The following is a 26,339-nucleotide window of genomic DNA, read 5'->3' as shown; positions in this document are numbered from 1 at the left end:
ATCGTTTGGGCAGCCGAAATGGAGGAGGACGCAGCGGCTGCCGAACCTTGCCCCGCTGATGGGATAGACTTGGAAGCAACCCGTCGATTAATATGACGAAATACTCGCTCGGCAATATGCAGCGGGAATGCCTCGACGTAGTTTGGGCCAACGTAGGTAAAAGGATGGGTGTGCATCTGAGCCTATTGGAGTTGTGCCACCAGAGAAAGGTGGACCTGGTTAACGTTCAAGAGCCATGGTGCGGGCTAAATACGACTACACAAACGCACCCGGGCTATGATGTTTTTGCGCCAGTGGACGAATGGCACGCCAACACTTACGAAGCCATAACTGGGCTCCGGCCCCGGGTGCTCACCTACGTCAAGAAGGGGGCAGCCCTAAGGGCCGCACAACGACGGCTACCGCAGGGCCAAAATACGCGGGACATACTCTGGCTCGAAATTAACGGAATACTGTTTGTTAACGTATATAGGGCTCCGGGCACTGAAGCCGCGCTGGAAATGGTATGCAATACCGTGCCAAATGGACCCACGGTGCTAGGCGGCGATTTTAACGTAGCGGCTGCTGCATACCAGCCGGGCCGCGCAAACGCACGCGGAGGGGACCAACTGACGGCATGGGCGCAAGCCCAGGGGATGAGTTTCACAGGAAATATCGGCGTGCCCACCCACCGCGACGGGGGTTTACTGGATATGGTCTTTTCCAACCTCCCCAGCACAATAACTGTGGTTGACAGCAGTCTTTACACAGGCTCCGACCACGAATCCCTTTATACCACGCTGCGGACGCGCGGCGCCCCCCGCCCGGAGGCGATCAACGTTTCGGTTAGGGACGACCGGTTACCAAAGTTCGCGGAGCTACTTGCTTTTGGCATGCAAGACATGCCGGACCCGGGATCCGCGGCCGATGGCTACGCATTGGACGCGTGGGTAGCTGAATTTACAACTTTATGGGAGCAAGTGACGTGGGTCGTGGGTACGCCGGCGGGAAAAAGGGACAGCTCGGCTCCCTGGTGGACCGAAAACTGCCAGCGGCTCTGGTCCGAATTCCAGCGGGTTAAACGGAGCGCTGTAAATAGGGCAGACGCCTCTGCCGAGGAAAAAGCCTATACGAAAGGGGTGCGGGCCGCGAAGCGGGAGTACTGGAGGCACCGGATCGACCAACTGCGCGACGATAAGGATTTGTGGAACATGGTGGGCTGGCTGGGAGCCGGACCACGCCTCCGGTCCCCGCCGCTGGTTATTAACGGCGAGCAAGTGAGCGAGCCTTTAGCAAAAGCGGAAGCACTGCAACGGGAGGTGCTTGGCCGATTTTCGGCGGAGGATGACCTGCAGGGAGACCCCTTGGAGGCCTGGTCGCCGGACGAGGCTAAAATCCCTTGGGACACCCAGGTTAGTGCGGAAGAGGCGGAGCGCTCCTGCATTGGGGTTACGAGCACGTCCCCGGGCATCGACGGAATAACCGTCCGGCTACTAAAAGCCGGATGGGCTTCGTTGGCCGAGCCGGTGCGCAGGCTCTACCAACGTTGCCTGGAACTCGGACATTTCCCAGCGCCTTGGAAGTAGTAGTAGTAGTAGTAGTATTATTTAACGCCGGGCTCGGCCCGGCTCATTAGCCGGCCGTTAGCAACCTCCCGAGGGGTATCTCGGCGCGCTTTCTATTTTCTCTATTTACACAGCGGAAAACAAGGGCATAGAAGCGAATCGAGCCTGACCGGGTTCGTGCCCGGTCCTGCTTACAGGTTTGTTCACTGACGCGACCCCGTGCCTTCAGGCGCACGGAGGATTCGTCTGACGGCAGTTGACGGCTCTTCATCGAGAGGGGCCTGTGTCCAAACAGCGGAGCTGTCGGTCGTTTGTAGCCATGGAGACGAAGTTCCCAACAAGTGTGGGCTCGACGGCACAGGCGGGTGGTTGTTGTCGATAGCCAGCCGGGTTATCCTTGCCAGGTAAGCGGGGAGGAGGTGGAGGGAGCAGGATTCGAACCTACGTTACTCAAGTAACAGCCATGGCGCTTAACCACTGCGCCATTCCCCCCCCAGCGCCTTGGAAGAAGGCCGAAGTCGCGATGCTACCGAAAACGGGGAAGAAAGACCGGAGCAGCGTTCGATCCTGGCGGCCTATAGCCCTCCTCTCCTGCATCGGAAAAGGCCTCGAGAGGCTCGTTGCACGCCGGATAGCTTGGGCCATACACGACAACGGGCTCCTTAGCTGCACCCACGGCGGTGCCCTACCCAAACGATCGGCGACGGATCTGGTTTGTGCCCTCGCCCACGATATCGAGCAGGCTCTAGCTCGCGGGGAGGAAGTTACCCTTGTCGCATGCGACGTCCAAGGCGCCTTCGACGCCCTCCTCCATAGGCGATTAATACGGAAAATGCGGAGCCTCGGGTTTAGTAAAATGCTCCTCAGGTTCGTGATTAACTTTTTAAGCGGCCGCCAGGCCCGAGTCCGGCTGGAGGGTACGACCACGGGTTTTAGGCGGCTTGGGTGCGGCACCCCGCAAGGGTCTCCCCTTTCCCCGATCCTATATATGCTATATTTGGCGTATCTCGTCAAAAACGGTACGAAGTGGCGGTTGGCATACGCAGACGACGTGCTTACATGGAAATCGTCACCCTCGTTGGAGGAAAACGTACGTTGGCTGGAAGATAAACTCCGGGATATGCACGAAATTGCGGCGGAAGAGAAGATCCATTTTGCAGCGGAAAAGACAGAGGTGATCCATATTACTAAGAAAAGGCACGGTCGCAACCCGGAAATCCGGATTAATGGTAGAACGGTTACCCCGGTCCAACTACCGGGCGGTCGACGCGGACAAAGCGCCTCCGGGGCCGAGCGCTACCCGGGCATGCGTTGGCTTGGTTTTTGGTTCAGCCGACGGCTAGACGGGCGCCGCCACGTGGCCGAAAGGGCTGCCAAAGCAATGGCGGTCGCTGCCCACCTCAAGAGCTTTGGGGCAGTAAGATACGGACCGCCTGCGGCTGCACTTCGCAAGGCAGCGGTGGCATGCGTGGGTTCCTCGGCCACCTACGCAGCCGAGGCATGGTACAACCCAGCGCACAAGCAAAGAGGACTCCTCAAAGCATTGAACAAACCGCTGGTTTTAGCGGCACGGGCAATCCTCCCGGCGTATAAAACCACCCCCTCGTCCACTGTTCTCAGGGACGCAGGACTACCCTCGGCCCGCGTCGCGCTGGCCTACACCCGCCTGAAATACGGCGCCCGACTAAGGCTCGCGGACAAGGGGCACCCCCTTGTCAGCCGCCTGCGTGAAACACCTCGTGCCCGCAACTCGGGCCATTCGGCCACGACCCTGCAAACGGCTGCACAACTTCTCCCGCGGATCCGGAGACTAGAGTTGCGCGCACCTCGCAATGCCCCGGATTCTCGCACTGACCCCACCGGAGGAGTCCCGAAAGAGGAAGCGGCCCGCCGCTTTATCGAATGGCTGGACATGGTATCACCTGACGATATCGTGGTATATACGGATGGTTCGGAAAAACACGAAAACAACTGCGTCCAAATAGGGTACGGATGGGCCGCTTTTAGGGCGGGCCTGGAATTTGCCGCAGGCTCCGCATCTATTACGCCGGAAAGCCACGTTTTCGACGCCGAGGCGATTGGCGCCCTAAAAGGGCTACAGGCGGCAGCCAAGGCCCAGCCAGGCGCCCGGATTTGGATTTGTGTGGACAGCACCTCGGTTATTTGGGGTCTTAGAGGCGACGCGCCGCGTTCGTCCCAATGGGCCTTTCTGGAGTTCCATAACCTTGTCGATCTACTCCGAAAACAAGGTACCGAGGTTCGGGTCCGTTGGTGCCCTGGGCACCAGGGAATCCCGGGAAACGACCGGGCTGACGAGCTGGCCAAGGCCGGCTCCGCCGGACCGCCGGACCCAGACCCGAGGGCTCAGCAAACCACGTATAGCGGTGCCGGCACGGTCCTCAGAGCCATTCTTTCGAATATAGAGAAGGACTGGTGGCGTAAAGAACTCTGTGAACGGTCCCCCGCATATAGGGAATGGAAATTCCAATACACACCGAGAAAGGAGCCCGAGGAACTGCGTTTGCCAAGACCCCTACTGGGCCATTATTTGGCCATGAGGACCGGCCACGGCGATTTCAAGGCCTACCATGACCGTTTCAACCACCAGGATGCAAACACCTCGTGTGCCTGGTGCTGGAAGCGGACCTCCCCTGAGCACCCGGTGCACTGCCGCTATTCGCGGGCGGTGTGGAGAAACTGGCCGTGGCCTAATAACGACCGGCCGGCCGGGCCGCCAAATCGCGCCCAACGCTGGAAATTCTTCCAGACAAGCTTCGGGCAACCGAAAAGCTTTGAGGCGTTTTCGATAGCCACCAACTACTTCAGCGCCCGCCCCAGAGCGGCCCGCCAGCGCCCCGCGCGCCACGAACGCACTTTACGCCTAGGGACACCGATCGTAAACGACTCGAACTCTGACGAGGAATAGACTTACTGCCTTTTCACCCACACTTCACGGCACAAGCCGTCAGACGAACCCTCCGTGCACCTTAGGCACGGGGTCGCGTCAGTGAACTAACCCCCTAAGCAGGACCGGGCCCGAACCCGGTCAGGCACGATCCGCCTCTGCCCTCCTTGTTTTCCCCCTGTGTAAATAAAGAAGATAGAACGCGCGCCGAGATACCCCTCGGGAGGTTGCTAACGGCCGGCTAACAAGCCGGGCCGAGCCCGGCGTTAACTAATACTACTACTACTACTACTTTCGCGGACACGTGTGCAGTGTTGCAAGGTTCTGAGAGCTGGTAGAAGGACGAGTTGATTGGCAAATCTTGCGTGGCTTGAGTTGGAACCCGAGTCACATGAAATCATGGATGGCAATCAGGCTTGCTAGCTACAAGATGCTGAGCCCCAAAGGATTCAGATGTCGGTATGGATGTTCCTTGCAATTGTGTGTGGCCAACTCTGATAGATATTTACAGAGGCTGGGTCCCTGTCAGCGGGCCTACCTCCTTTATGCAGACATTACTTTGTAACTCATTTAAACCAATCAATCAACAGCCTAGATAGGAGTCAATCTAGATTCTCTGCTTGGTTGGTTCACGTCTCGACTTGCCACCCGCATAAAAAGGGACCCGTGTTCCACCCGACAACAAGGGAAACTCCCGAGACCAATGATAATGTATGCATGTGACAATTTTGTGTTGATGCCGCCCGCTCTGTAGGCTGCAGCATCTGCTACTTGGAAGTTTTAAAAATGAGAAATACCGTATACGTAGTCAACATACGGTACAGCAAACTGTGGTGGAAGAGATATTCAGAGGTCACTTTCAGGATAGGTAGGTTTACAGAGATAAAATGCAAAAACAATAACGTGGTTCATCAGGACCCCGGACATATCAGGACCCCGGACACTTTTCCTGCACAATACTACTTCCAATTTCAATTGCAACGCCAGCGTTGTTCAATTTACCTCAATGCAATCGGATATATGTACATCAGACATTTCTGCATCCTCCTGACAGGTGCGTGCATTATGTCCAGGTTTACCGCAGTTGCCGCAACGTCGTTTAGTCGCCGGCTGCGCACTACTCCCCTCCCCATTTTCATCTTTCTTTTCGTATATTAGACCATCGGCACCATTTGATTGAAGCAAATTCTGACCCTCTTGTATGGTAAATGACCCTCCTTCGCGGATACGTGTTTTTTGAGCCCTGCGCCGCTTGCTAAGCGCTTCGTTGGCCTTCCGAAGGCTGTGGTTCTCCGCTTCCAAAAGTGTGGTTCGATGAGCAATCGACTCCAACCCTTTTGCTAGCTGCTTTACAGCATTAAAAATAGGCGTTGGCGAGCTTCCCTGATGACAGTTGATTCGACTTTTAACAAGGGTAGATTGATTAACGGCTTCTGTCGGGTTGTGCGGTGTTTGAGAGACCCAGGTTTCGGTGCTGGAAAAATCAAGCTCTTTAGGTGACGGCGTCCGTAGCCTAACATCTAGCTTAGATATGACCATTTCCGGGCTATGGGGGATAATTCCCGCCCCTCGAAAACCCCCGGCCATATTTTCTTTTGTCATTGACTTTTTGTAAGCCGCTGCAAAAGCCAAAAAGAAGTCGACTTTGCTGATGTTAGTGATGTGGGCCCGGATAAAGTCGTTAATTTTTTGACCGTACGCCCGCTTAAGGACGTTAAACACTCCGACATCAAGTGGCTGGGTTAAATGAGATGAATGAGCAGGCAGGTAAAGTGGAATAATATTGTGATCTTTGCAATAGCCCTCGAATTCAGGGGATCGATGACTGCCGTGCCCATCGAGCACTAACATCCGATATACGCCTTTTGTCCGCGATTTTGTATGGTTGTCGAAATGCTGAACCCAGTCGAGGCCAGTCTCGTTGTCGGTCCATCCATTAACGGTGGGTTTGAGGCGCCACGTGTCCGGAAGACCGCCTTCTGTATACCAATTGGACAAATGGTAAAAGCCTTTGACGATGATATACGGGGGTATATCGTAACCGTCGCCACTGATGCAACAAATTGCAGTCGCCCATTCTCGATTGCCAGGCTGTACTTTTTTCCTTCTTCCGCGTCTTTCGGACCCAGTTACGACCATTCCAGCGCAAATCTGGCCCATCATAAAGCCGGTTTCGTCGAAGTTGTACATGTCGCAGTCTTGGATGCCATATTTGGCCCTCATATTGGCCACCAATTGAAACCACGCGTTTAACGCGTCAGGATCTTCGCAAAGAGCTCTTTGGAAATCGTAAGCGCGAGAAAAACGCGTTTTTAATTCTGTGCGTCGTTGTACGAAGCGATAAGCCCATTGCTTGCCGACCGGTCGCGCGTCCCGCGCAGCGAGAAGATGATCGGCCATTGCGGCCACATCAGCGATCTGGGCTGGAAACCCTCGGGAATCCAGGTCCAGTATATACTGGACAATTACTTCCTCTTCCCTTTCCGTTAGCTTTTGGTTGCCTGGCCGACGATTGGCCAAAGAAGCGATGCCGTTTATTCTGTCGTGTAGTGTCGATTTTGGGACATTATATATTAATGCAACCTTTCGTATGCTTTTCTTTTTGCTTGATCGGAGCTCATTTAGAGCAAGAATAATTCGCGCTTCGCAATTTGATGATTCCATTACTGTTGGGGGAAAGAACACGTGTGGAAAATAAAGGATGAAACTGGGTTGAAAAATGTCCGGGGTCCTGATATGTCCGGGGTCCTAATGAACCACGTTAGTCATTTTCTAATAAAGTGAGGAAACTCCAGATATCAAATAAAATTGAAACCCTGTTACCCAACGTCCTGCCAATAGTATCTGAGACTTGGATGGCCGCATAACAGATATATCGACCACTCCGTGTGCACGAAACCCGTAGTCCATCATTCCAAAGACCTAAAGAGCCATGACCAAAGCGACACCACCCAGCACGGTACCCAGCATGACGCTCACGCCGACGCTGGAGCCAGCACCCTTGGCGCCTCCGGCGCCTCCAGCGCCCCCAGACCCCGGCATGGTCATGTTGGGCATGTTGGTCATGTTCTTGCCGCCCGAGTGCTTGCCGTCCTGCTTGTCCTTGTCATCCTTCTTGTCCTTGTCGTCCTTCTTGTCCTTGTCGTCCCTCTTGTCGAGGGCATCGTTAGAACTGTCCTGGTCAGCACTTGCGTCATCGTCAGATTCAGCAGCAGCAGCATCAGAGTCGTCTACTTGATCTTTGGTCGCCTCATCCCTGGCCTTGACGGGAGGCTTCGCAGGAGGCGCTGGGTCGACGTGTCCCGGGTCGTTGGGGTCGTCGTGCTCAACGTCCCTGGTGTCGAACTGCGCCTCGTCGTCGGCTGCATCTTCCTCCGCCTCCCGCTTCACGCGGGTCGGAGTGAAGTCTGCCTCCTCCTGGCGGGCGATGAGCCCTCCTGCCACGGCGGCCTGGGGAGGCACCGAGATGGCGACGGCGGTGGTGGCAGCAGCCAAGAGGCCGATGACTGTGGTCTCGAAACGCATTTTGATTTTTGGGGGGAGGTTTTGGTGTAAAGTGGTAGAGGATAGAGTGATGTAGGTTTGATGGGTCGTCAAGACTTTTGGGATCTCTCAAAGATGAAGGCTGGCAGACACGGCTTTATATCTGTCTGTGTGTGTGTGTATGTGTTGGGCTGGGCTGTTGATAAACAAAGACGCGAGGTTATGATTGCGAAGAATCGTCGAAACTTTGAGATGAATCTTTAAGATTTCAAGCTAGTGTTGGTTTAGAGCATCGAGCAACATTGTAACCACACCCGAAAGTGAACCTTGAAGGGGATTTATAGCGTCGGTGACGGTCCAGCCCACGGCGACGACAAGGATCTTCCCGACGGTTACATGTCAATACGCTGGACGTCTGATGAGCGAATTTTTACTCATGTTTGGGACGTGAAACGGACAGTCCCCAGATTTAGACGTGTGTGACTAAACTGACAAAACCCAACCGCCCTCCCCCTCCCCCGCGCCACACAAAGAAAAGAAGATGTCAGAATCCATCATGCAAAACAGTGACGGGATCTGCAAAAGATTGTTGTATATGCCGCAACGCGGCCCGACTCCCGAGGTAGCATTCTGCTTGGGTCTGGGTTGACGTCAAGCTTTCGTGGGGCAATCGGCGGCTTTCTGTGAGGGGGCGTCCCGCCCCAATGATTCGTCACGTCGGGGATCCAGGCATAACCGTCTGCGACGGGCCAAAACACAAGGCGCCAAGGCATTTTTGTTCAGTGTAAGCAACGGATAGGGGATTATCCATACTTTGATCGTTTTTGTCAAACTTACCGCGTCTACCTTCGCCTCTTCCGTGCCAAGAATTCGGTGTATTGCTTGACTAAGTGAAGGCCAGGGAACCAGCAGATGCGCTAGATCGAATCTTGTTGTTTTGCCAATAGCATGTGTTTTCCTTTTTTTTCTTCTTCTTGTTCTTGTTCTGTCCTCCCCCTATTCTTTGTAGAGAGTGACGTGGTGTGGTAGAAAGCAGCGTCCGTCCTGTCCTCGTCCCACACCAAAAGCCAAGACATGTCGCCAAGCCAAGCGATTGCGACCTTGGGGCTTGTTGGCAGATGCAGGTCAAGGAAAGAGATGACGTTGGGCCCAATTTGTCGGATTGCGGTCCGGGCCAATGTCAATCTGTTTCTCGCTTCTTTTTTTTTACATTTATTTTCCGTTGGTTTATTTTTATTCGCTTGTTTTGTTCTCTGTTCTCGTCGTGACCAAAGCACAATGCAGGGCCAACGCAAGGGATGAGTAGTCTACCCAGCGATCGACCAGTCGGTCCAACCTTGAAAATTGCCCGAGAATTGACCATCGCGGCCTAGTTTGAGAATATGCGCCAATTCGTCAGACTAAAAAAGAAAACACCGTTTCGCAAGATTGCGGCATGTCAGGAACGCGTGTTACCTCTGAGCTTGCTGAACAAGAAAAATACGGTTTGAGCCCCCAAAACACCCCCTGTCGGTGTCTAATCAGGGTCAAAGAAGGTTGTGAGGGCAGGAAACTTGTTCTAGTCCAGACTAGGATGCCATTGAATCGATCAATGGTAAAATTTTCATCGAACAAAAAGCCAAAACGTTAGTCAGCTCCCCACGCACCAACTTGCCCACGCCACCCGCTGCCCACCCGTGCCGCCGGAAAGCACCTCGCCGTTCTATCAATACAACAGTATGGCGCTTTTTGCCAGACAAACGCAAGGTTGGAGTCATGGCACACATGCATCCACTTGTGATTTTGGTGTCGTGATCAAAAATGTTCTGATAACATGCGCTAACAAACCTGGGAAAGCGTGCAGCAAACATCACCAACAACAACATGCCAAGCCCAACGAGAAAGCCTAGATGAGGGTCCCAAGGGACCCGAACCAACCGAGTAACCAATCACTGTAGGGGCTCTGGGTTGTGATTCCAAAACGAACGACGTGCATTCACGTCCAAGGGATACACACCACCAAATCGCTATTTTCAGGTGATGAGAAAAGACGTTGGATCGCTATGAAATACGCGAGTGATTCTCAAGGGTGGCGAGGGACGGTGGTTATATAGAAAAGGAGTGTTGCACTCGGGGCGCTGGCGAAAAAAAAGAAGAAAAAAAAATGCTCGGGATTCCAAGGCCGTCCTCATGTCCAATGAACCCAAGCTGCAAGCCGATTTCCGTAGCCACCAAAGCAGAAAGCAGCCCTTCATCATCCCCTCCCAATGCTCCTCCACGTCTTTTACGCAACCGCCGCCCTCCTCTTGGCATCCGTCTCCCTCTGCAGCCCAGCTGCGTGTGGTCCCCCTCCCACCCATGTCCGAATCGGAGCCGTCAAGGTCGCCGGCGGCAAACCCGTTCGAGGCGTCCACTTCTCAGTAGGGGAGCCCGGCCAACCTCTCGCGCTTGCACCGACCTGGGCAGCCGACGGGACGCTCGTCCACAGCACCAGCAGCGGCTGCGGCGAGGGGTGGTCCGCCGAGGCATGTGCGACTCTCCACGGCGGGGCGTACAACGCCTCCGCATCGGGAAGCCGAGCGGGCGATCCTTCCGCCACCGTCGACAGGCTTGCTCTCGGAACCGGCGCCGTCATCCCTGCGGCTCCGCTGAGCATCGCAGGAGATGGTCATGCGGCCCCGTCTGCGATGCTGGGCCTCGGGCCAAACTCCACCGTCCTAGACGCCCTCGTGTCTGCGGGAAAGATCGCCTCGAGAACAGTGGAGTTCTGGGCCGGACGCGGCATGGGCAGCAAGACGGCCGTCGACGGAGGGTTGACCTTTGGGGGTTACGACAGGACGCGGGTGGTGGGTAAAGGCTTTTCAGAAAGGTTCACACCTGGGGTCAGGAACTGCTCGTCGGGATTGATCGTCACCATTGCTGATATTGCAGTCGGCTCGGCTGATGGGACGAACAAAAGCCTCTTCTCAAAGGACGACAGCAAGGCCTCTAGTCTTGTGGCGTGTCTTGATCCGTCGAGGAAGACCCTGCTAAGCTTGCCTAGGAAGCCTTACATTGATGCTTGGCTTGACGCTTCAAAGATTGATCATTCTTGGGTCGGGAGGGGTGACGGCTGGTGGTACGGCAATCTTGTCGTCCCATCCAGCATTAATATGTGAGTCGAGGCCCACCATGGTGGCAGTTGCACCTTGTCAGGTTATTGACTCGAAGAAACCCTGGCCCTTTCCCCGCTGCACAGATCCCTCGGTGATGTCACAGTCACACTCGGCTCCGGCCTCACGGTTCGCATCCCAAACGAGCTGCTAGTGCAGCCGCACACCTTCATCGACCCGGCCACCGGCGACACCCAAACAGACCACTCGCGGTCCGACGTGCTGATGTATCCCAACGAGGGGCCAGAGGCGGACGACACCATCACGCTAGGCCAGCAGTTCTTTGCCGCCGCGTACCTGATGGTCAACCAGGATGCGCGCCGGTTCACTCTATGGGAGGCCAGCAGCAAGGAAGCAAACGCGGGCAGGCCGGATCTGGTGCCTGTAGCGCGGGACAACTCTGAAGCAACGACGCCGCTCTGTCCTGGAGAAGACCAAGGCGTCACCAACAAGGCCCCCGAGGCAGAGGACGGGCAGAGCACCCGCATGAGCAAAGGCGCCGTCGCGGGCATTGCAGTCGGCATCGTGGCGCTGCTCCTGTCCTTGGCAATGCTCGCCTTTGCCGTGCTGAGGAAACAAGGCCGTCCGAGACTGCGATGCTGCTACACATGGCCTCCCCCTTCTGCTGCCGACTCGCCGGATCCCAAGCCTGCGGATCCCAGCAACTCAACCACGGTCGTGCATCCCCACGACGGGATGGCCAGATCGGTAGTTCTCGCACAGCCCAGGTCAGACCCGGGTCTCCACGTCGAGTTCAGGAACTGGGGCCTGGGCATCTGGGACAACCAACACCAGCTCGCATTGTGCGAGCTGGAGGCGCCCCTGTCGCCTTGGCACTCGGGGACCGTGATGGATCCCAAGGAGCTTGAGGGAAGCATGCCCGCCTTTGAGATGGATGGGTCTAGCTGGGTGAGACGTCACAGTAGACGGCGAATCTGTAGTGTCTGAAGCTGGGCGTCTTTGTATGATTATGTCTTGTCGACAGCCTTTGACTTGTTTTGGGGGTGTTTGTGCAGATGTGCCGCAAATGGTGTCTGGTTACTGACGTCTGCGCCAGGAGCCTGCAGGAGCGAATATGGCGCCTTGTGTATTTGATTACTTTGTTCCAGTACCTGTTTAATTTTGATTATAAAAGCTGTTTCTAATTGCCGTCAGTCATCACAACCGTTGTCATTCTTTCAGTAGTCCCGTCGTTCTCACGGCATGACTGTTGTACCGACGGCCTCTTGATACCCTCACACTCGGCCTTGGAACTCGCAGTTTATGAGAATACCAATACGCCGTAGGAAGTGGACAATGGAGGCAGTCACAACACTACACAGGAATTCCCAGTATATTCCAATTTAATGTATGGGGTTTGATTCCTCTCACGTAGTCTGGTATTGTTGCTGCAATGATCGACGAATCAAATCCGATACATTCACAGCATCCTCATGTACAGAACCTGTACTCCTTTTGTCGAATCTGTCTGCTCAGACAAGATTCAACCTTTTTCAATTCTTGCTCACTCTGTCCAGGGACTCCTCAAAATTGGGGGCTGCTTAATCGGCCATTCCACGGAACTAATCTTCCAGAAAACTTTGGTCAAAAACCATCTTGCGAAATGGGAAGTGCTCCAAACGAGGCTTTCACATTTTGAGAAAAAAATTCGTATTGCCGTTCATTCGAACTTGATCGCTCAAAGAGTCAACAGGATGCTGTGTATGACAGATGTCAATTTTGCACCCTCAGGAGACCCCATCATTACAAATGTAAGTCCAAGCTTTCTTGTTCCCATGGCTTCAACTGCATAATTGCACGACCCGCTCGGGGCCTGTCGTCCTTGGCAAGCATGGATTCTAAACACCAGAAGTGGGCTTGCTTTTACAATACGGCTAATACGGCAACCAAGAGTGATTCCCCCTGACCTGGCCCGTCGGCTGTTTATGATCGCTCAGTCGAATTTCATATCTGTCGTACTGCCACATTTGCTTCGATGAGTCGATTTGGCGCGAGGTGCTGAAAAGAATCCTGCACGTCAAAGTTAACCATGCTCGTTTGCTATTCTCAAGCACTCGTTCAACAGTCAAGTAAGTTTGTATGAAGCGCATCTCGAATGCCTGCGCTTTATTTCAAAAAAGCTATCAATTCGTTCTGTAACATCTTTTCTCTGTGAGAGTGGGTTGTAAAAGGACAATGCCGCTATTTATATCTCTGTCGCCCCTAGCAGCTCACTCTCCACCCTTTGTGTTTCACACCTTATACCGTTGGCACCGATAAGGGAAAGTATTACCATAGGGCTGCTGCGGTGCAGATCTTTCGTCCACAGGGTCTTCTTAGTTTCTTTTTGGATCGACAAACTCATGACTTGCAAAGTAAGCTTATCACGAAGAACCGCTTTCGGGCCTTTTAACGCACTCATTCACCACAGGGACCTGGGCGTGATGATTCTTTCCCCCTACCAAGCTGGATGTGGCACGGGGAATTGGCCAACCATGCTTGTGACCTTTTCTGTCCGCCGGAAATTCTTCGACCAAGCCGGTTCAACTCGCTTTTTGCACCAAGTTTTTGAGATCAAGTTCCAGGACCCCTACCAGGTTTCTTAGTGCTGCAACGTCATGGACGGTGTATAACCCCCAACGCAAAGCACCAGGGTGGGCCTTTGGGCCCCCAAAAAGGGTCCTGATCAGGGTTACCCCTTATGGAGCTTATTTAAACCTGCAACCTTTGGGCACAGACGTGGGTCTTGGGAAACGGATGCAACGCCGGCCGGTACAAGACGGGCATTTAGGAACGCGTGGGCTGCGAGCACCCACCTCATGGTACGAAAATAAACAAAGAGCCTTTCACTAATATAAGCTCAACCAGCAGCCCCAGCAAATGACTGTGATATTGGTGCTATGCGAGACGTCGCATCTAGAACCTGCCGCGTACTACCAGCGGGCAGGTACAAAAGGCGTGCGCCACGCGTAATGTGGTATCAACCTTTGGGACACGGCGAAAACAGGGTTGCGGTCCAAGGGTCCAAACCTTCCTTCAGGACGGGGGGAATGGCGCAGTGGTTAAGCGCCATGGCTGTTACTTGAGTAACGTAGGTTCGAATCCTGCTCCCTCCACCTCCTCCCCGCTTACCGTGGCAAGGATAACCCGGCTGGCTATCGACAACAACCACCCGCCTGTGCCGTCGAGCCCACACTTGTTGGGAACTTCGTCTCCATGGCTACAAACGACCGACAGCTCCGCTGTTTGGACACAGGCCCCTCTCGATGAAGAGCCGTCAACTGCCGTCAGACGAATCCTCCGTGCGCCTGAAGGCACGGGGTCGCGTCAGTGAACAAACCTGTAAGCAGGACCGGGCACGAACCCGGTCAGGCTCGATTCGCTTCTATGCCCTTGTTTTCCGCTGTGTAAATAGAGAAAATAGAAAGCGCGCCGAGATACCCCTCGGGAGGTTGCTAACGGCCGGCTAATGAGCCGGGCCGAGCCCGGCGTTAAATAATACTACTACTACTACTACTACTACTTCCTTCAGGACGGCAAGGGGTAAGAAGTGGGGTGTTTTCGGCAATGGCCCGGATGTGCTCGGATAGACTGGGGTTTTTTTTTCCAAGGTTTTTCAGGGAAGCGAAGGACTTTATTTGAGTGCCGCGTGATGGGACGCCACCCGCTAGCAAAGAAACCAGATACATTGGGATTTCCGAGCCTCCATTCCAAAACGCGATTCAAAATACCACCAAGACCCCCAAGACCCAACTTAAACTTTGATCATGTACCCCTTGACGGACCAGTTCTTGGGTAAGACGACGTCCTTTGTCTCGCAGCGCGTGTTGCACTTGATGGTGTGGCCCTTGATCACAAAATCCTTGTCCCAGTTGCCCCTGGCCATACCGACGAACCGGGCGTTGTTGTCAAACATCTCGACCTTGCACAGCTGCGGGAGCACGGCGGCGGGTTTGCTCGGTGCTGGGGTGGCGGGCGCGCCCAGGGCGGAGGGGAGGAGGGCGGCGGCGATGGTGAAGACTGCGGTGAACTGCATTTTGGCGCGCTGGTGGTAAAAGAATAAAAGGTGGTTTTGGCTTCTCGGTGGGAGAGAAATGTCTTTTTGGTGGTATTTTGTAGAGATGGACTGAGATCAAGGAAATTGACAAAGGAGATAAAACAGCGAAAAGAAGAAAGTAGGAAAGGGTGAAGAGCGAGTGGTAAAACCTGGGTGGTTGAGGAAAAGAGAAGCAAACATGATCACATCGAGTGACGTCCATCGCCCTGTTTATACAAAAGACCATCTGTACCAAGCTTACACCAAGATGTTAGCAATGCCAGAATTACAATCCAGTCGGGACTGTCAACTCCCCAGCGGGTTCAGTCCCAGAATAGGTGACGCACACAGCCAAACCTTGGGTCAATAGAAATGGGGATCCGGTGTTCGAACTTGCCTTGTAAATACACACAAGTTGACAAGCCCCATTTTGACCCCATGGTCACCTACCCGCCCGCAGTCGAACTTATTCTATAACTAGGTGGAATCTGTCACGTCTGCTGCTCGCCACTGCCAGACCCGTTTATTATCTTGCTTGGCTTGCTTGGTCGGGCGTCGAGGAGCCTTGAGATCCATATTCGTTCATGTGTTAGGTTGTAAGCCATGCGTCAAAGCATTAGCGCCGGCTTCCGCTGCAAAAGGTTATTGTCGAACCAAAAGACAAAAAGAATCCGCAAAAATCCACTGTTTGCCAAATCCTTTGATGGGGAACGTTACGTACCGCCTCTTTGGTTGACCCATCAGGGCGCGGCATTCTGCGCCCCAATTGCCGTAAACGGAAACCCCTGTAGACCTCATGTGGGAATGGGCGCAACGAAACAAACACGCTTTGATATGCCTTGTGTGAAAGACAGCCCCGGCCGCCCAAAAAAAGACATCAACTGCAAATGCCATAGTGATGAACCTAACGGGAGCGGACATGGTTGGACTTGGCTCTAGGTCATCTTCGTTGTAGAACCCGGGTCGAATATAATATAAATATCATCGAATAGGACCATAATGACTGCTTTTTTTCTCTCCTTCTCTTCATCCCATTCTACAATCACTTTCATACATCCTCTCCTATCTCTTTTCCTTATCTTTTTCTTCTTTTCTTTTCCTTTTTTTCCCTTTGTGTTTCCTTTTCTTCCTCTCTCCTACCGCATTATCAAACTTTCGTTGATACAGCCCGTTCCTTTCTGCGCCTCTTCTGCATATCTTTTAACTTTATTCTTTGCGATTATTGTTATTTCTATTCACCATGCGCTGCTCTGTTCTCTCCTCTATGTGGCTCCTCGCCACCGCATCCTTTGCCCTCCCTTCCGGGGACTACAGCAGCCATGCATCCAACCCCGGCGTCAAGCGGGCCTCGGAACCCGCCCACCAATCCTTCGAGAACTGGTACACCGAAACAGCCACGGCCCCGCAGTTGGACGAGCGCGCCTCCGAGCCCTTTGAGAACTGGTACACCGAAAAGGCCGCGGCCCCGCCGCTGGACAAGCGTGCCCCCGCCGGCCCACCCGCAGGAAAGGGCGTCTACACCAAGGCCGAATGGCCGTGGCTGGAGAAGAAGGCCGCCGCCGATGCCACCGTCGATGGCCTCAAAAACACCACAGCCACGCTTGTGGACATGTTTGGCAAGGCCAAGATGCCCTGGATCGTATCGGGCGGCTGGGCTCTGATCCTTTACGGGCAGCCCAACAGCAAGACGACCGATATGGACATCGTAATTCAAACCGCCATGCCCAATCTCAAGAAGCTTCTAGCGGCCGATCCCCGGTTTTATGTTGGTGCGCCCGGTACTTGGCCCGACACCGAGTACTTGCAGGTCTTTTTCAAGAACCAAGACAAGTTCTTTGACATTGACATGATTATCGCCGGTAAGTCTTGTTCTTTTTTTGTTTTTTTACCGCTCGGCAAATTGAAAATCAATCTAACAATATGTCTAGGCAACAAAGAGTCGGCAAAAGAGTTGGGTCCCGTCACCAAAGCGATCTCTACGACATTCAGCAACGCAAAGCTCTCCGTCCCTGTCATCGCGACTGGTCCACTTTTCATGTCAAAGGCCCAAGGATTGGCCAATGTAAAGCGAAGCAAGGACGAGCAGGACGTTGCCGATATCAGTTACCTGGTCGAGACCTTCCCCAAGGATTTGACCGACATGTCAACCAAGTTGGCTTTGGAGACGCGGAAAGCCGTGGTGAACTCCTTCACCAAGCTCAAATCGAAGTCGCTTGACAAGGTCATTGACAAGGTCAAGGCGCTTCTCAAGGTCTAGGGGTGACCTTGATATCAGGTTCAAGTGTCAAGGTCGGAATCAGGAGTTGCACGGAGTCACGACATTTGTATAAACCTACATTCATTATCGTACATATCAAATATCAGTTTTGCTTCCTCTTATATGAATCATGACTCATTTGCTGAAAAGGAATTCCCGGGAATCCTGAGAACGCATCCACCCAAAACATGGTACAAGGGGGCTTGATCCAAACAGGGTATTGAAGTTTATTGAAGCTCAGTATTGTTTAATTCGGCTCCGGGTAGGTTCAGGCACCTCGTCAGTTCATGATCGAAGAAGAACCGACCAAGGCCGCGTCCAGAAAAAGATATTTGGGGTGTCTGACATCGCTCATTGTATTGTTTTGTTGTGCTTCAATCATTGATTACGACATGCTGTCTGTCAGTAGACAATGACCCCCGCAGCGGTTACCAACGGTCAGTCTCGAAAGCACGGAACAGATGAGTCTACAGTAATCACAGTGAGAAGTGCCAATTTATGAAGGGGGGCCACATAGTACTATCAGAGTTGTCATGTGTTCTGTTTTCAGTAAAGCTACTTTGGCTCCTTATTAAATTATACCCCTAGAGGTCCTGACCTGGACCCGAAAGCACCGGGCAAGTGGTGTGGGTTACAAGTCCGAATAGTAGCTAGCCCATGCCTTTGTAATAAGAAAAATGATGACCTCACACTTCCAACTTGAAAGGCGCCTTGATAACGACCACCCTGCCATAGTGACTCACTAATCTCAAATTCTCAATAGAATCCTTCCACGCAGGGCGTCTCGTGGGTTCCTGGGCCAATCTTCAATGCCGCTGGCAATCTTTGGACTGCCCAGACTCAAGGCCATGCGAAATCACCACTGGTAAAGACATAAAAACTCAACAGCCAACGACAAGTCAACCCCATCGCCCCCGTCCTCCAACCAAACAGTAAAGCAAAGCCACCGGCAAGTTTGAACTAGACCTACCAAAGCGCCTGGTCAACCCACCGCATCCAGTCACCATCGCGATACAGGGCCATCAGCGAAACCTTGGGCAGCATGACCATGAGCTCATGGACGGGCGAGTCGATCCTGCCCGGCAGCAGGAGCGCCCGCCCGCCCACGGTCCAGCCGGCCGAGGCCCGGCGCACCGCCGCAGGCCGCCCGTCCCCCAGCAGACCCGGCACCAGCCCCGCGCCCAGAGCCATGTCTGCACCGCCGTGGCCCTGCCAGGTGCCGTCGAACAGCAGAAAGTTCCGGTTCGCCGGGTCGAGTGCCGTCCTGACGGCGCGGGGATCCTCTTGTGCGGCAAACAGCTCGTACCGTGCCGAAACGGCCTTCTCGTCAACCTGTGAGAGCGTGTGCTCCACGGCCGCGACGAGCCTGGACAGGGTCGCCGGGCTGTCGTCGAGTCGACCGCCGTCGGGGTTCGTCGTGATGGTGGTCAAGTTCGCGTTGCCAAAGTAGTCGCGGCTCTGGCCGCCAAACATGGCCCGCTTCTTCCAGTTCATGGTCACCGCGAGCTGCGCCGTCTCGGGCGCTGCATGTGGCAGCGTCTTTTGCTCGGCTCGCCTGCGCGCCTTGGATGTGTGAACCCAGGCCAGCACGGCGAGGGTCGCCCAGGCCGAGGGGTACGAGTCGTCGCCGCCGCCGGCGGTCTTGTGCAGGAGCTCTTGCAGCTGTTGGATGTCGTCCTTGCGGAGCTGGAAGATTGCGCTGCCGAGGGGGATGCCATCGAATGGGTCGCCGAGGTGGCGGGACACGCGCGTTCCCGGCAGCATGTACTCGGGAAAGACTGCATTGTCGGCTGCGCCGGGCTCGGCTGCAAAGTTCATAAAGAGCGACTTTGGGTGGTGTGCGCGGCAAAGAGGTCCGTTGCCAGCTGCGATCGAGCCGATCATGCTAAACACAACTCGCATGCCCTCGCCGTCGAATAGTGCATGGTGAAAGTGCCAGGAGAGCACTATTCCTCCCTCGAGAATGACGGCTAGGAGCCTCATTGCCGGGACTCCATGAGTCTCGTTCATGTGCGCGCAGTCAAACTTGAACCTAGGACCCACAAAGGCAGACGGAGGAAAGCCGGCATACTTGAGCTGGGCAAAGGTTTGCATCTCGTTCTCGGCATAGTTACTGTACATCCAAGGGGATGCGATCATTTGGGGTCATGGCCAGAACGACCTGGTGCTTCTGGTGCTGTCCGTGACTGATCTTGATTGTCCCTGCTGTCTCGGGACGCTCGTGTGCGAGGGTGTCGAGGATCTGGTGGAGGTGGTCGATGCAGAGACGCGCGCTGCGGTTGTTGAGAGGCCAGATTTGGACTAGGTTAAGGTACCAGCGACTCGCTGTGCCTTGAGAGGAAGCTGGTAGGACCAACTTCATGCTGGGTCCTGGAGGGCACTGGGCTGGTGTAGACATGATGCCCCCTTGTGTGTATGAGAGCTGGCTCGGTGGACTTGCTGCGGATTGTGTACTGTAAATGTGGAGAAAGGACCAAAATAGTATTATTTTCGATGATGGTGACGGCCAAGTAAAAAAAACATTGGTTTCCATCGATTAAAAGACAGAATGAGCTTGGTCGTAAACAATGAATAAAAGTCGACAATGGCTTGGTTCGTTGGTCACTACCTCGAATTGATGCTTTGTCCTTGAGCCAAAAGTGAATCCAAGTTGAGGGGAGGTCAATCAAACGGAGTGCAATGTGCTCGCTCCAGAGCAAACAAACGCCGGCACTGGCATGAAAGTGTCCATAATAAGTTTGTGCTGCTACCAACAAGCAGATTTGACTGCCGTCCAAGTTCTTTGTGTTGACCAAACAATGCTATTGTTCGCAGAAACAGCCCTTGCGTGGAGGGCTTGAGCATCGTCAATAAAATGAGGCATACGATCATTCATCCGACGACTCTCGATTTACCTCCATACCAAGCCAATAGCAGCCGTCAAAACACACAGCAACCAAACAAAAATCAGCATTCACAGTCTTGTGGTCAGACAACTCTTGTTCGACCAGCTCACAGACAGACTATCGTCACTATCCCACCACAGTAAGTACACACATCCCTCCACAGAATCCTCATCATGGGTTGTGGGTCCAGCAAGCCGGCACCTACCCGCTCAAGCGGCAAGGGCAAAGGCAGGGCGGACAGCAACATGGACGTTCTTCTAAGTCCGGTTCCGGCCGCCAGGCCTAGAACGTCCCATAGGACATCCGTGGCCGCACCAGCTTCCGCTGCGAGGCCTAGGACGGCGAATAGATCATCTATAGTCGCATCTGGGAGGCGCAACAGCCGTTTCCATGAGCACGTGTAGGTGTGGGCTCGTCAAGCTGTGGGAAGCGGAACAGGGCGCAAGAGTGGCTGACCCGAGGCGATGCCACGAATCATGAGGAACACTCGAGTTTCGCACGATTGTCCTCGAGAACAATCCAGCATCGTCAAGAGGATTGAGCTTTTCTTTCATTTCTCAAGTTGTATTATCAATAGACTTTGGGACTTAATCATGAGTCCAAATTTGCCAAAACGGTGAAACCGAACAACTTCCTCGTGATTATTTTATTTTAGAACTTGTTCAACTTTCCGCATGCCCAGCCTACTTTAACAAACATGTACTCCAATGTAAACGCGCCTGTTTCCTTGTTTTTTTTTGTCATACTCTGTAAACTTTGCATTGATGGAACATGCATAAAACCAATGCACAAAGCTTGACATATCGCACCACATACTGTATACTCTACACGGGTACTATGTAGTCGGGGGGGGGGGAAGAAGTCATCAGGTACCTAGGCAACGATTCAGACCTCGAACGTGTTTTCCGGGGAGCCCGGGTGCCCCTGGACAGGAGGTTCGACCATGGTACGAAACTGGCTGAAGAAATTAGCGACCGGGGGGGAAGCCGAGTTTCGAATACCAACTATATACATCTCGATCTGCATAGTAGGGGAGACAAACAAGGCTCCTTAAAAGTTGATCGTCTCGGGTTTGGATATTTCCATCATTTCCGCGTCAGTCTCTGCTCCGTGGGCGGCAGGGGACGATGAAAAGAATTACAGCGGGTCCTGGAAGGGGTTGGAAAAATACCACGTAGGTTCGTCCTTTGGAGTTGGGGTTCGAGGCGGTAGGGCACCTGCATCGCAGATACGGTGTAGTATCCGCGGCTGATTTTGGAGACGTTGCATTGCGCGTCTAAAGCGGAAATATGGTGGCATTCTTTTTGCGAACGGAGTTCCCTCCCGTGTTTGATTGACCAACTAAAAAAAAAGAAGGAAAAAAAGAAAAATGGAACAAGGATGTTGTGGAGGACGTGAAAATCATGACTTGTGCCTACTGTATAGTGACCGACGTCAAAACCAAATATAGCACAGTAGCAGCGAACTCCGTTGGTGTTTTTTTTTTCTCGTATTATACATTGCATTACATGATGAAAAAAAAACAAAAAAAAAAAAATTGTCGATCAGTGCCAATGACCAAGGTAATTTGGTCTGCAGAAACGTCTACCAGACATGGTACGTGCGCGGTCGTCGCTGGAATGTTTTGTCCGATCAGTTCGTCGGGGTTTACTCGTTCGCGCCTGTCAATCAATTATGCGACGATTTTCTCCAAACCTTGTGGGGTTTCTTTCGAAATCCGGCAGCGCCCCGCCTGCCGACTTGGCCCGTGCCAAGAGATGTAGTCGATGGACAAATTGCTACGTAAAATGCACAAAGGGAAAATGGGTATCCGCAATGATGCATCTTGAAGTACTCTAGTGACATTCTTATGCCAGATTGGCGCATTTCTGGCATGTTCGCGTTCCTCCATAGGTTGGTGCGAATTTAGAAAAAAAAAAAAATCGAGCCGAGGCACTATTGAAGTGTGGTGGGATGACGACACAGCTCGTATTTGCCCCCCAGGGCCCCCTCTCTTTTTTCAAGGCTTGTTGCCATCGGGCCATCAGGCCCCATAATGGATCCAGTGCTTGGGATGGTGCGTTGCGGTGAAAGCCGTCGTCCCTTCCCATTTTCCCACTCGTTTGTCTGCGCGTGTGATTGATCGGATGACGTTGGCAAATGCTTGTTAGTGGGCATTGTAACGGCAACGTCTCAAGGGCAGGATTGTCCCTTGGGCAGCCGCGTTAGAGTAGATTCTCCAGGAAAGGCACAGAGACGGCTGGCTACCCCAATATTTTCTCGCGTATATTAAGATCGAGGTGCCTTCGTTCGTTGCAGCCATTATTTTCTCTTCACCTCATCGGTTCATCTGACCATCCTACCTTCGCTACAAACACCAGTCCTCAATACTACAAAGACGACAATTCAATCGTTACCACATTCATTCTGCTTCTTCTTTTACCACACAAAACCAACCCACCCAAAATGCAGTTCATCTCTACCTTCCTCGCCCTGGCCGCCACCGCCTCGGCCGCCACCCTGGTGCCCCGCCAGCAGGCCTTCTTCGTCAAGTCCTTCCAGGCCGCCTGCATCCCTCACAGCGTGCGCTGCACCTACTCGTTCAACATCACCTCGGACCCGGCCGTGTTCCCCGAGGGCTCGCACTGCGAGATCACCCTCAACGGGCCCGACAAGCTCCCGGCCGTCACCCAGGCCCCGTGCGACAACAGCCCCTTCAAGTTTGACGTCAAGCCCCAGGACGGAGGCCTCTACCTGGCCGCCTCGCAGCCCATCAACTCGCGCACCAACCAGGACTACTGCCACAAGATCCCCGCCGACCAGCTGGTCACCGACAACAACGGCGCCGTCCAGACCCAGAGGTACACTGGGCCCGCCGATTTCCAGGTCTCCATCTTTGAGTGCGACAGGAAGTAAGGGGAGAGAGATTGGGCGCAATGAGAAACAAGGAACAATGTCTAGGGTATCACGGGGAAATGTCTACTGTTTGACCTGTGCTGCCAACAATCAACTCATAGAGCCTTGGAATTGATATAGTTTTGAACCATGATATGACTATGTTTGACAGTGATGAGATGTGCATGATGAAGAAACGGAGGTGCATGAAAGCGGCGACTCGCATAGGGTATTTTAAGTGTTGCTGAAGCAAAAAGAAGAAAAAAGAAATTAACATAAAAAAGAGGTTATGTGTTGATGGAAACAAAAAGTCAAGCTTTTTTCTCGCATTTGAAAAATGAAAGCATAATATAGTTTGCATTAAGTTTACATCGTTTTTTTATATCTTATTTGACAGTCTATCCCTAATCCCATTTTCATCTTCATGATTCGAAATGAGTTTCGCTACAACTTCTATATTGTTACTTTGCGCTCCACCAATGCGCAAGATGCAGTTAGCGCTCTTTTATGCATACCTCTAGGCTGGTCATCTGGTTCATCTTGTGGGGGAGGCACTGCAATTCCAGTACTCTGGCGTGGTATCACTACCACTCACCATCGGACAATGACTCGAAAGAATAATTGTCCCACATACGGAGCCGCTGAGGCCGGTTGGATGATTTGTTTTATTTGCTTTTGCTGCTCTTATAATACCCGGTTCAGGTACTCTAAATATAAAAAGCGAGGCGTTTTGTGAAAATTGAATCTACCAAGGGGAATTCCCACAGGAAAGGTTGCCAAAGTAAGAGGTAAGAGACCGCATTATAAATAGGGCTACTTTATCGAACCTACGCGATCCGTATTCAACCTACAAATACAACATCTATAGTAAATACCTACATTGGGTACTGTTACCATGACCACCACCACCATTACCCATTTAGTTAAAATAAACGGTTAAGGGTTAGAGATAGCGGCTACGATTGGGGATTCAGAGTGTCCATTAGGAATGTGTATGGAAAAAAGTCACGAAACGTATATTGGTAAAGTAGCATTGGGTGGAGCCAAGTTGTAGGTCAGATAAGGAATCGTGTAAGCTTGACAACGTAGCACTGTCAATACTTTATAGTCAAACTTCATGTGTTCGTAAAATATCCACAGCGGACAAAAGATATAGGCTGCTTTCGAACTACAGCCCTTGCATTTTATTTCAACAGGAGGAGCGCTAATATTTTCCTATCAGGGTGACGGGCTACAACGGCGGCACGTTTATATTATCATGTCTTTCTGCTGAATTCGCCTACATGTCTCTTCCTTTCATTTATGGTGACCTCTGTATTGAATGGTGTAGATGAGGCCCTAACTGGAGATCACAAAGTAGACTAAAACACTACCCTCCACTATAGGGCCGCCGGGACCTGATGGCATAATTTTCCAAGAGTCGTCGGCCTGCGACTTTGCCGGCATTGTAAAGCACACGGGCGTGCCGAACAATGGCTTCCAGTCATGCAACATCTCGACCCATTCAGTGATCCTGGAGTACAATGGCCCTGGGGAACTACGAGGGGAAAAGTTCAGTGGCCTGTATCTGGCGGCTGCTTATTCTCTCTCTGCTTGATGTGCTCGGGAAATGGTACTGAAATAGTTTTCCGATGATGTGATCTCTTTCTTCTTGTGCTAGTCTCAAAGACCACCAGATCACTACCCACGCTTGACAAGCAAGAGATAGCGAGCACAATAGATCCTCGTTTAATGTTCTAGCTCTTTTCCCCGCAAAGTCTTAGTCATAGATCCGTCTGACACAGAGGTGTAGATGAAAGTGACCCACGTGAATTTGATTATATCTAGCCAGGAACGCTGTGTGAACAACAGAACTAGTTTGCCCTAACTAGTCATAATCTTCCGACAGGGAACACAAAAGCAGGCTTGATTCATGGCATGCACTGTAATCTCTCAACCTTTATGCACCGGGAAAAGGGGCAGGGAGATACAGATCCGGATCCTTGTCACAAGGCGTGCACGAGTCGCAGAGCCTCAGCCTTAAGAGGCCAGGCCTCGCGCCTCCTTGCTGGGCGGTTGCAGTCGGAGAAAGCCCACTCTAAATATCCAGGTCACAATGCAATGAAAATCTATTTCAATCCTATAAGATTATGGAGTGTCGCCAACAGAGGCAGAATATAGCCTTTAGACAATAAATTGCTAGTGCGGGTATAACCAGAAAGAGAGTGAGAGCTTCGAGCGATCAAAGCTAAAACAAGGCCAATTGCAGTATCCAAAGCAAAAACTTTTGTGTGCCGCATCATTCTAGAAATCTAATAGTTGTCGCCGTTCGCCAAAGCCAGCCGTCATGATCATCAACGTAATCTAGTTAATCTAGCACCTCCACGAGGTGATTTTGTTCTGGTACAGCATAGTACGAGGGTCCTGCTTGAGAGGAACAGCCAGGTTGTCGTTGTACGACGTGGCAAGTCCACGGTCCCAGCCAGATTCGTCGCAGCCAGTGTACCTGTTTGCAATTGGAAACATCCAAAATTGTCAGATTCTTTTTACCTTGTGGATCCAGGGGAGAATCTGTGGGGCTGCTCAACATACTTGTAGAACTGGCACACGCCGCCGGTGTTGGTGGATAGGGAAGTGATCTTGTTGTTGAAGCGATCGCTGATATCCTTCTTGCCCTGCGAGTTGAAGTCAAAGTAGGAGACTAAAGACAAGCAAATTCGTCAGTCACCCGAAGCGTCCAAGTACCCAAGATAGGTACCTAGTCATGAGAATTTCTTGCACCGCCTATAACATACCACATCTGCCCTTGGGAGCGCCAAAGACGGTACAGTCGCCGCGGAAACCCTTGATTTTGGTTTTTGTCGATATCAGTATTTGAACAATTCACAACTCTGGACTTCCAGGACCAAAACTCACATTGCCGGTGCACTGAAGCACATAGACGATGTTGGGGTCCTCGTCGAAGTTGGTGTTGGTGGCAACCTTGTTCTGGACGTTGGGCACCGAATCCTTGGGGCGGGGAGGCTCGGTACCGGCGGGGTAGCGGATGTCGGCCGTCAAAAAGACGTTGTAGGCGGCCGAGTTGAGGATCACGTTGGAAAAGGCCATCTGGTCGCCAGAGGCGCGCGTCTGGATCGACTGCCGGGCGACAGCGGCGGGGTCGACGGCGGCGGACAGGACGCCCGCGGCGGCCATGAGCGCGGTGGCAAAGATCTGCATCTTGTTCGTCGGGGAGGGGGGGTGGGCGGGAAAAAAAAGAATTAGTG

General features: G+C 52.8%; 7 protein-coding genes and 2 pseudogenes across 9 annotated transcripts; 5 read left to right on the top strand and 4 right to left on the bottom strand.

Annotated features, from left to right (window-relative positions):
* Positions 1-1,964: 1,964 nt before the first annotated feature.
* Positions 1,965-2,036, bottom strand: MGG_20005 (annotated as a pseudogene). The gene has a single exon. The product of its transcript is annotated as a tRNA-OTHER (tRNA).
* A 5,236-nt stretch (positions 2,037-7,272) lies between these two features.
* On the bottom strand, positions 7,273-8,030 carry MGG_10460 (uncharacterized protein). The gene has a single exon (XM_003713317.1). The coding sequence runs from the start codon at positions 7,972-7,974 to the stop codon at positions 7,372-7,374; it is 603 nt and encodes a 200-aa protein (XP_003713365.1). The 5' UTR covers positions 7,975-8,030; the 3' UTR covers positions 7,273-7,371.
* Positions 8,031-9,330: 1,300 nt separating this feature from the next.
* On the top strand, positions 9,331-10,177 carry MGG_15518 (uncharacterized protein). Its single transcript, XM_003713316.1, has 2 exons — positions 9,331-9,557; positions 9,769-10,177. Exons 1-2 carry the CDS (start codon positions 9,368-9,370, stop codon positions 9,819-9,821), a joined length of 243 nt encoding a protein of 80 aa, XP_003713364.1. The 5' UTR covers positions 9,331-9,367; the 3' UTR covers positions 9,822-10,177.
* On the top strand, positions 10,159-12,011 carry MGG_15517 (uncharacterized protein; the record flags this gene model as incomplete). The annotated part of the gene is made up of 2 exons (XM_003713315.1): positions 10,159-11,065; positions 11,150-12,011. Exons 1-2 carry the CDS (start codon positions 10,179-10,181, stop codon positions 12,009-12,011), a joined length of 1,749 nt encoding a protein of 582 aa, XP_003713363.1. The 5' UTR covers positions 10,159-10,178.
* Positions 12,012-14,086: 2,075 nt separating this feature from the next.
* MGG_20004 lies at positions 14,087-14,158 on the top strand (annotated as a pseudogene). The gene has a single exon. The product of its transcript is annotated as a tRNA-OTHER (tRNA).
* Positions 14,159-16,318: 2,160 nt separating this feature from the next.
* Positions 16,319-17,335, top strand: MGG_10458 (uncharacterized protein; the record flags this gene model as incomplete). Its single annotated transcript, XM_003713314.1, has 2 exons — positions 16,319-16,937; positions 17,007-17,335. 2 exons carry the CDS (start codon positions 16,319-16,321, stop codon positions 17,333-17,335), a joined length of 948 nt encoding a protein of 315 aa, XP_003713362.1.
* Positions 17,336-18,301: 966 nt separating this feature from the next.
* On the bottom strand, positions 18,302-19,733 carry MGG_10457 (uncharacterized protein; the record flags this gene model as incomplete). Its single annotated transcript, XM_003713313.1, has 2 exons — positions 18,302-19,411; positions 19,455-19,733. The coding sequence occupies 2 exons, from the start codon at positions 19,731-19,733 to the stop codon at positions 18,302-18,304; spliced, it is 1,389 nt and encodes a 462-aa protein (XP_003713361.1).
* A 2,663-nt stretch (positions 19,734-22,396) lies between these two features.
* MGG_10456 (uncharacterized protein) lies at positions 22,397-23,540 on the top strand. The gene has a single exon (XM_003713312.1). The coding sequence runs from the start codon at positions 22,666-22,668 to the stop codon at positions 23,113-23,115; it is 450 nt and encodes a 149-aa protein (XP_003713360.1). The 5' UTR covers positions 22,397-22,665; the 3' UTR covers positions 23,116-23,540.
* A 1,906-nt stretch (positions 23,541-25,446) lies between these two features.
* MGG_10455 (uncharacterized protein) lies at positions 25,447-26,292 on the bottom strand (the record flags this gene model as incomplete). The annotated part of the gene is made up of 4 exons (XM_003713311.1): positions 25,447-25,579; positions 25,666-25,774; positions 25,869-25,917; positions 25,990-26,292. The coding sequence occupies 4 exons, from the start codon at positions 26,290-26,292 to the stop codon at positions 25,447-25,449; spliced, it is 594 nt and encodes a 197-aa protein (XP_003713359.1).
* Positions 26,293-26,339: the final 47 nt, after the last annotated feature.

This window comes from Pyricularia oryzae, chromosome 2, assembly GCF_000002495.2.
Source record: "Pyricularia oryzae 70-15 chromosome 2, whole genome shotgun sequence".
In the NCBI taxonomy this organism is placed as follows: domain Eukaryota; kingdom Fungi; phylum Ascomycota; class Sordariomycetes; order Magnaporthales; family Pyriculariaceae; genus Pyricularia; species Pyricularia oryzae.
The sequence above is the reverse complement of the archived record's forward strand: the minus strand, read 5'-3'. Positions and strand labels throughout refer to the sequence as shown.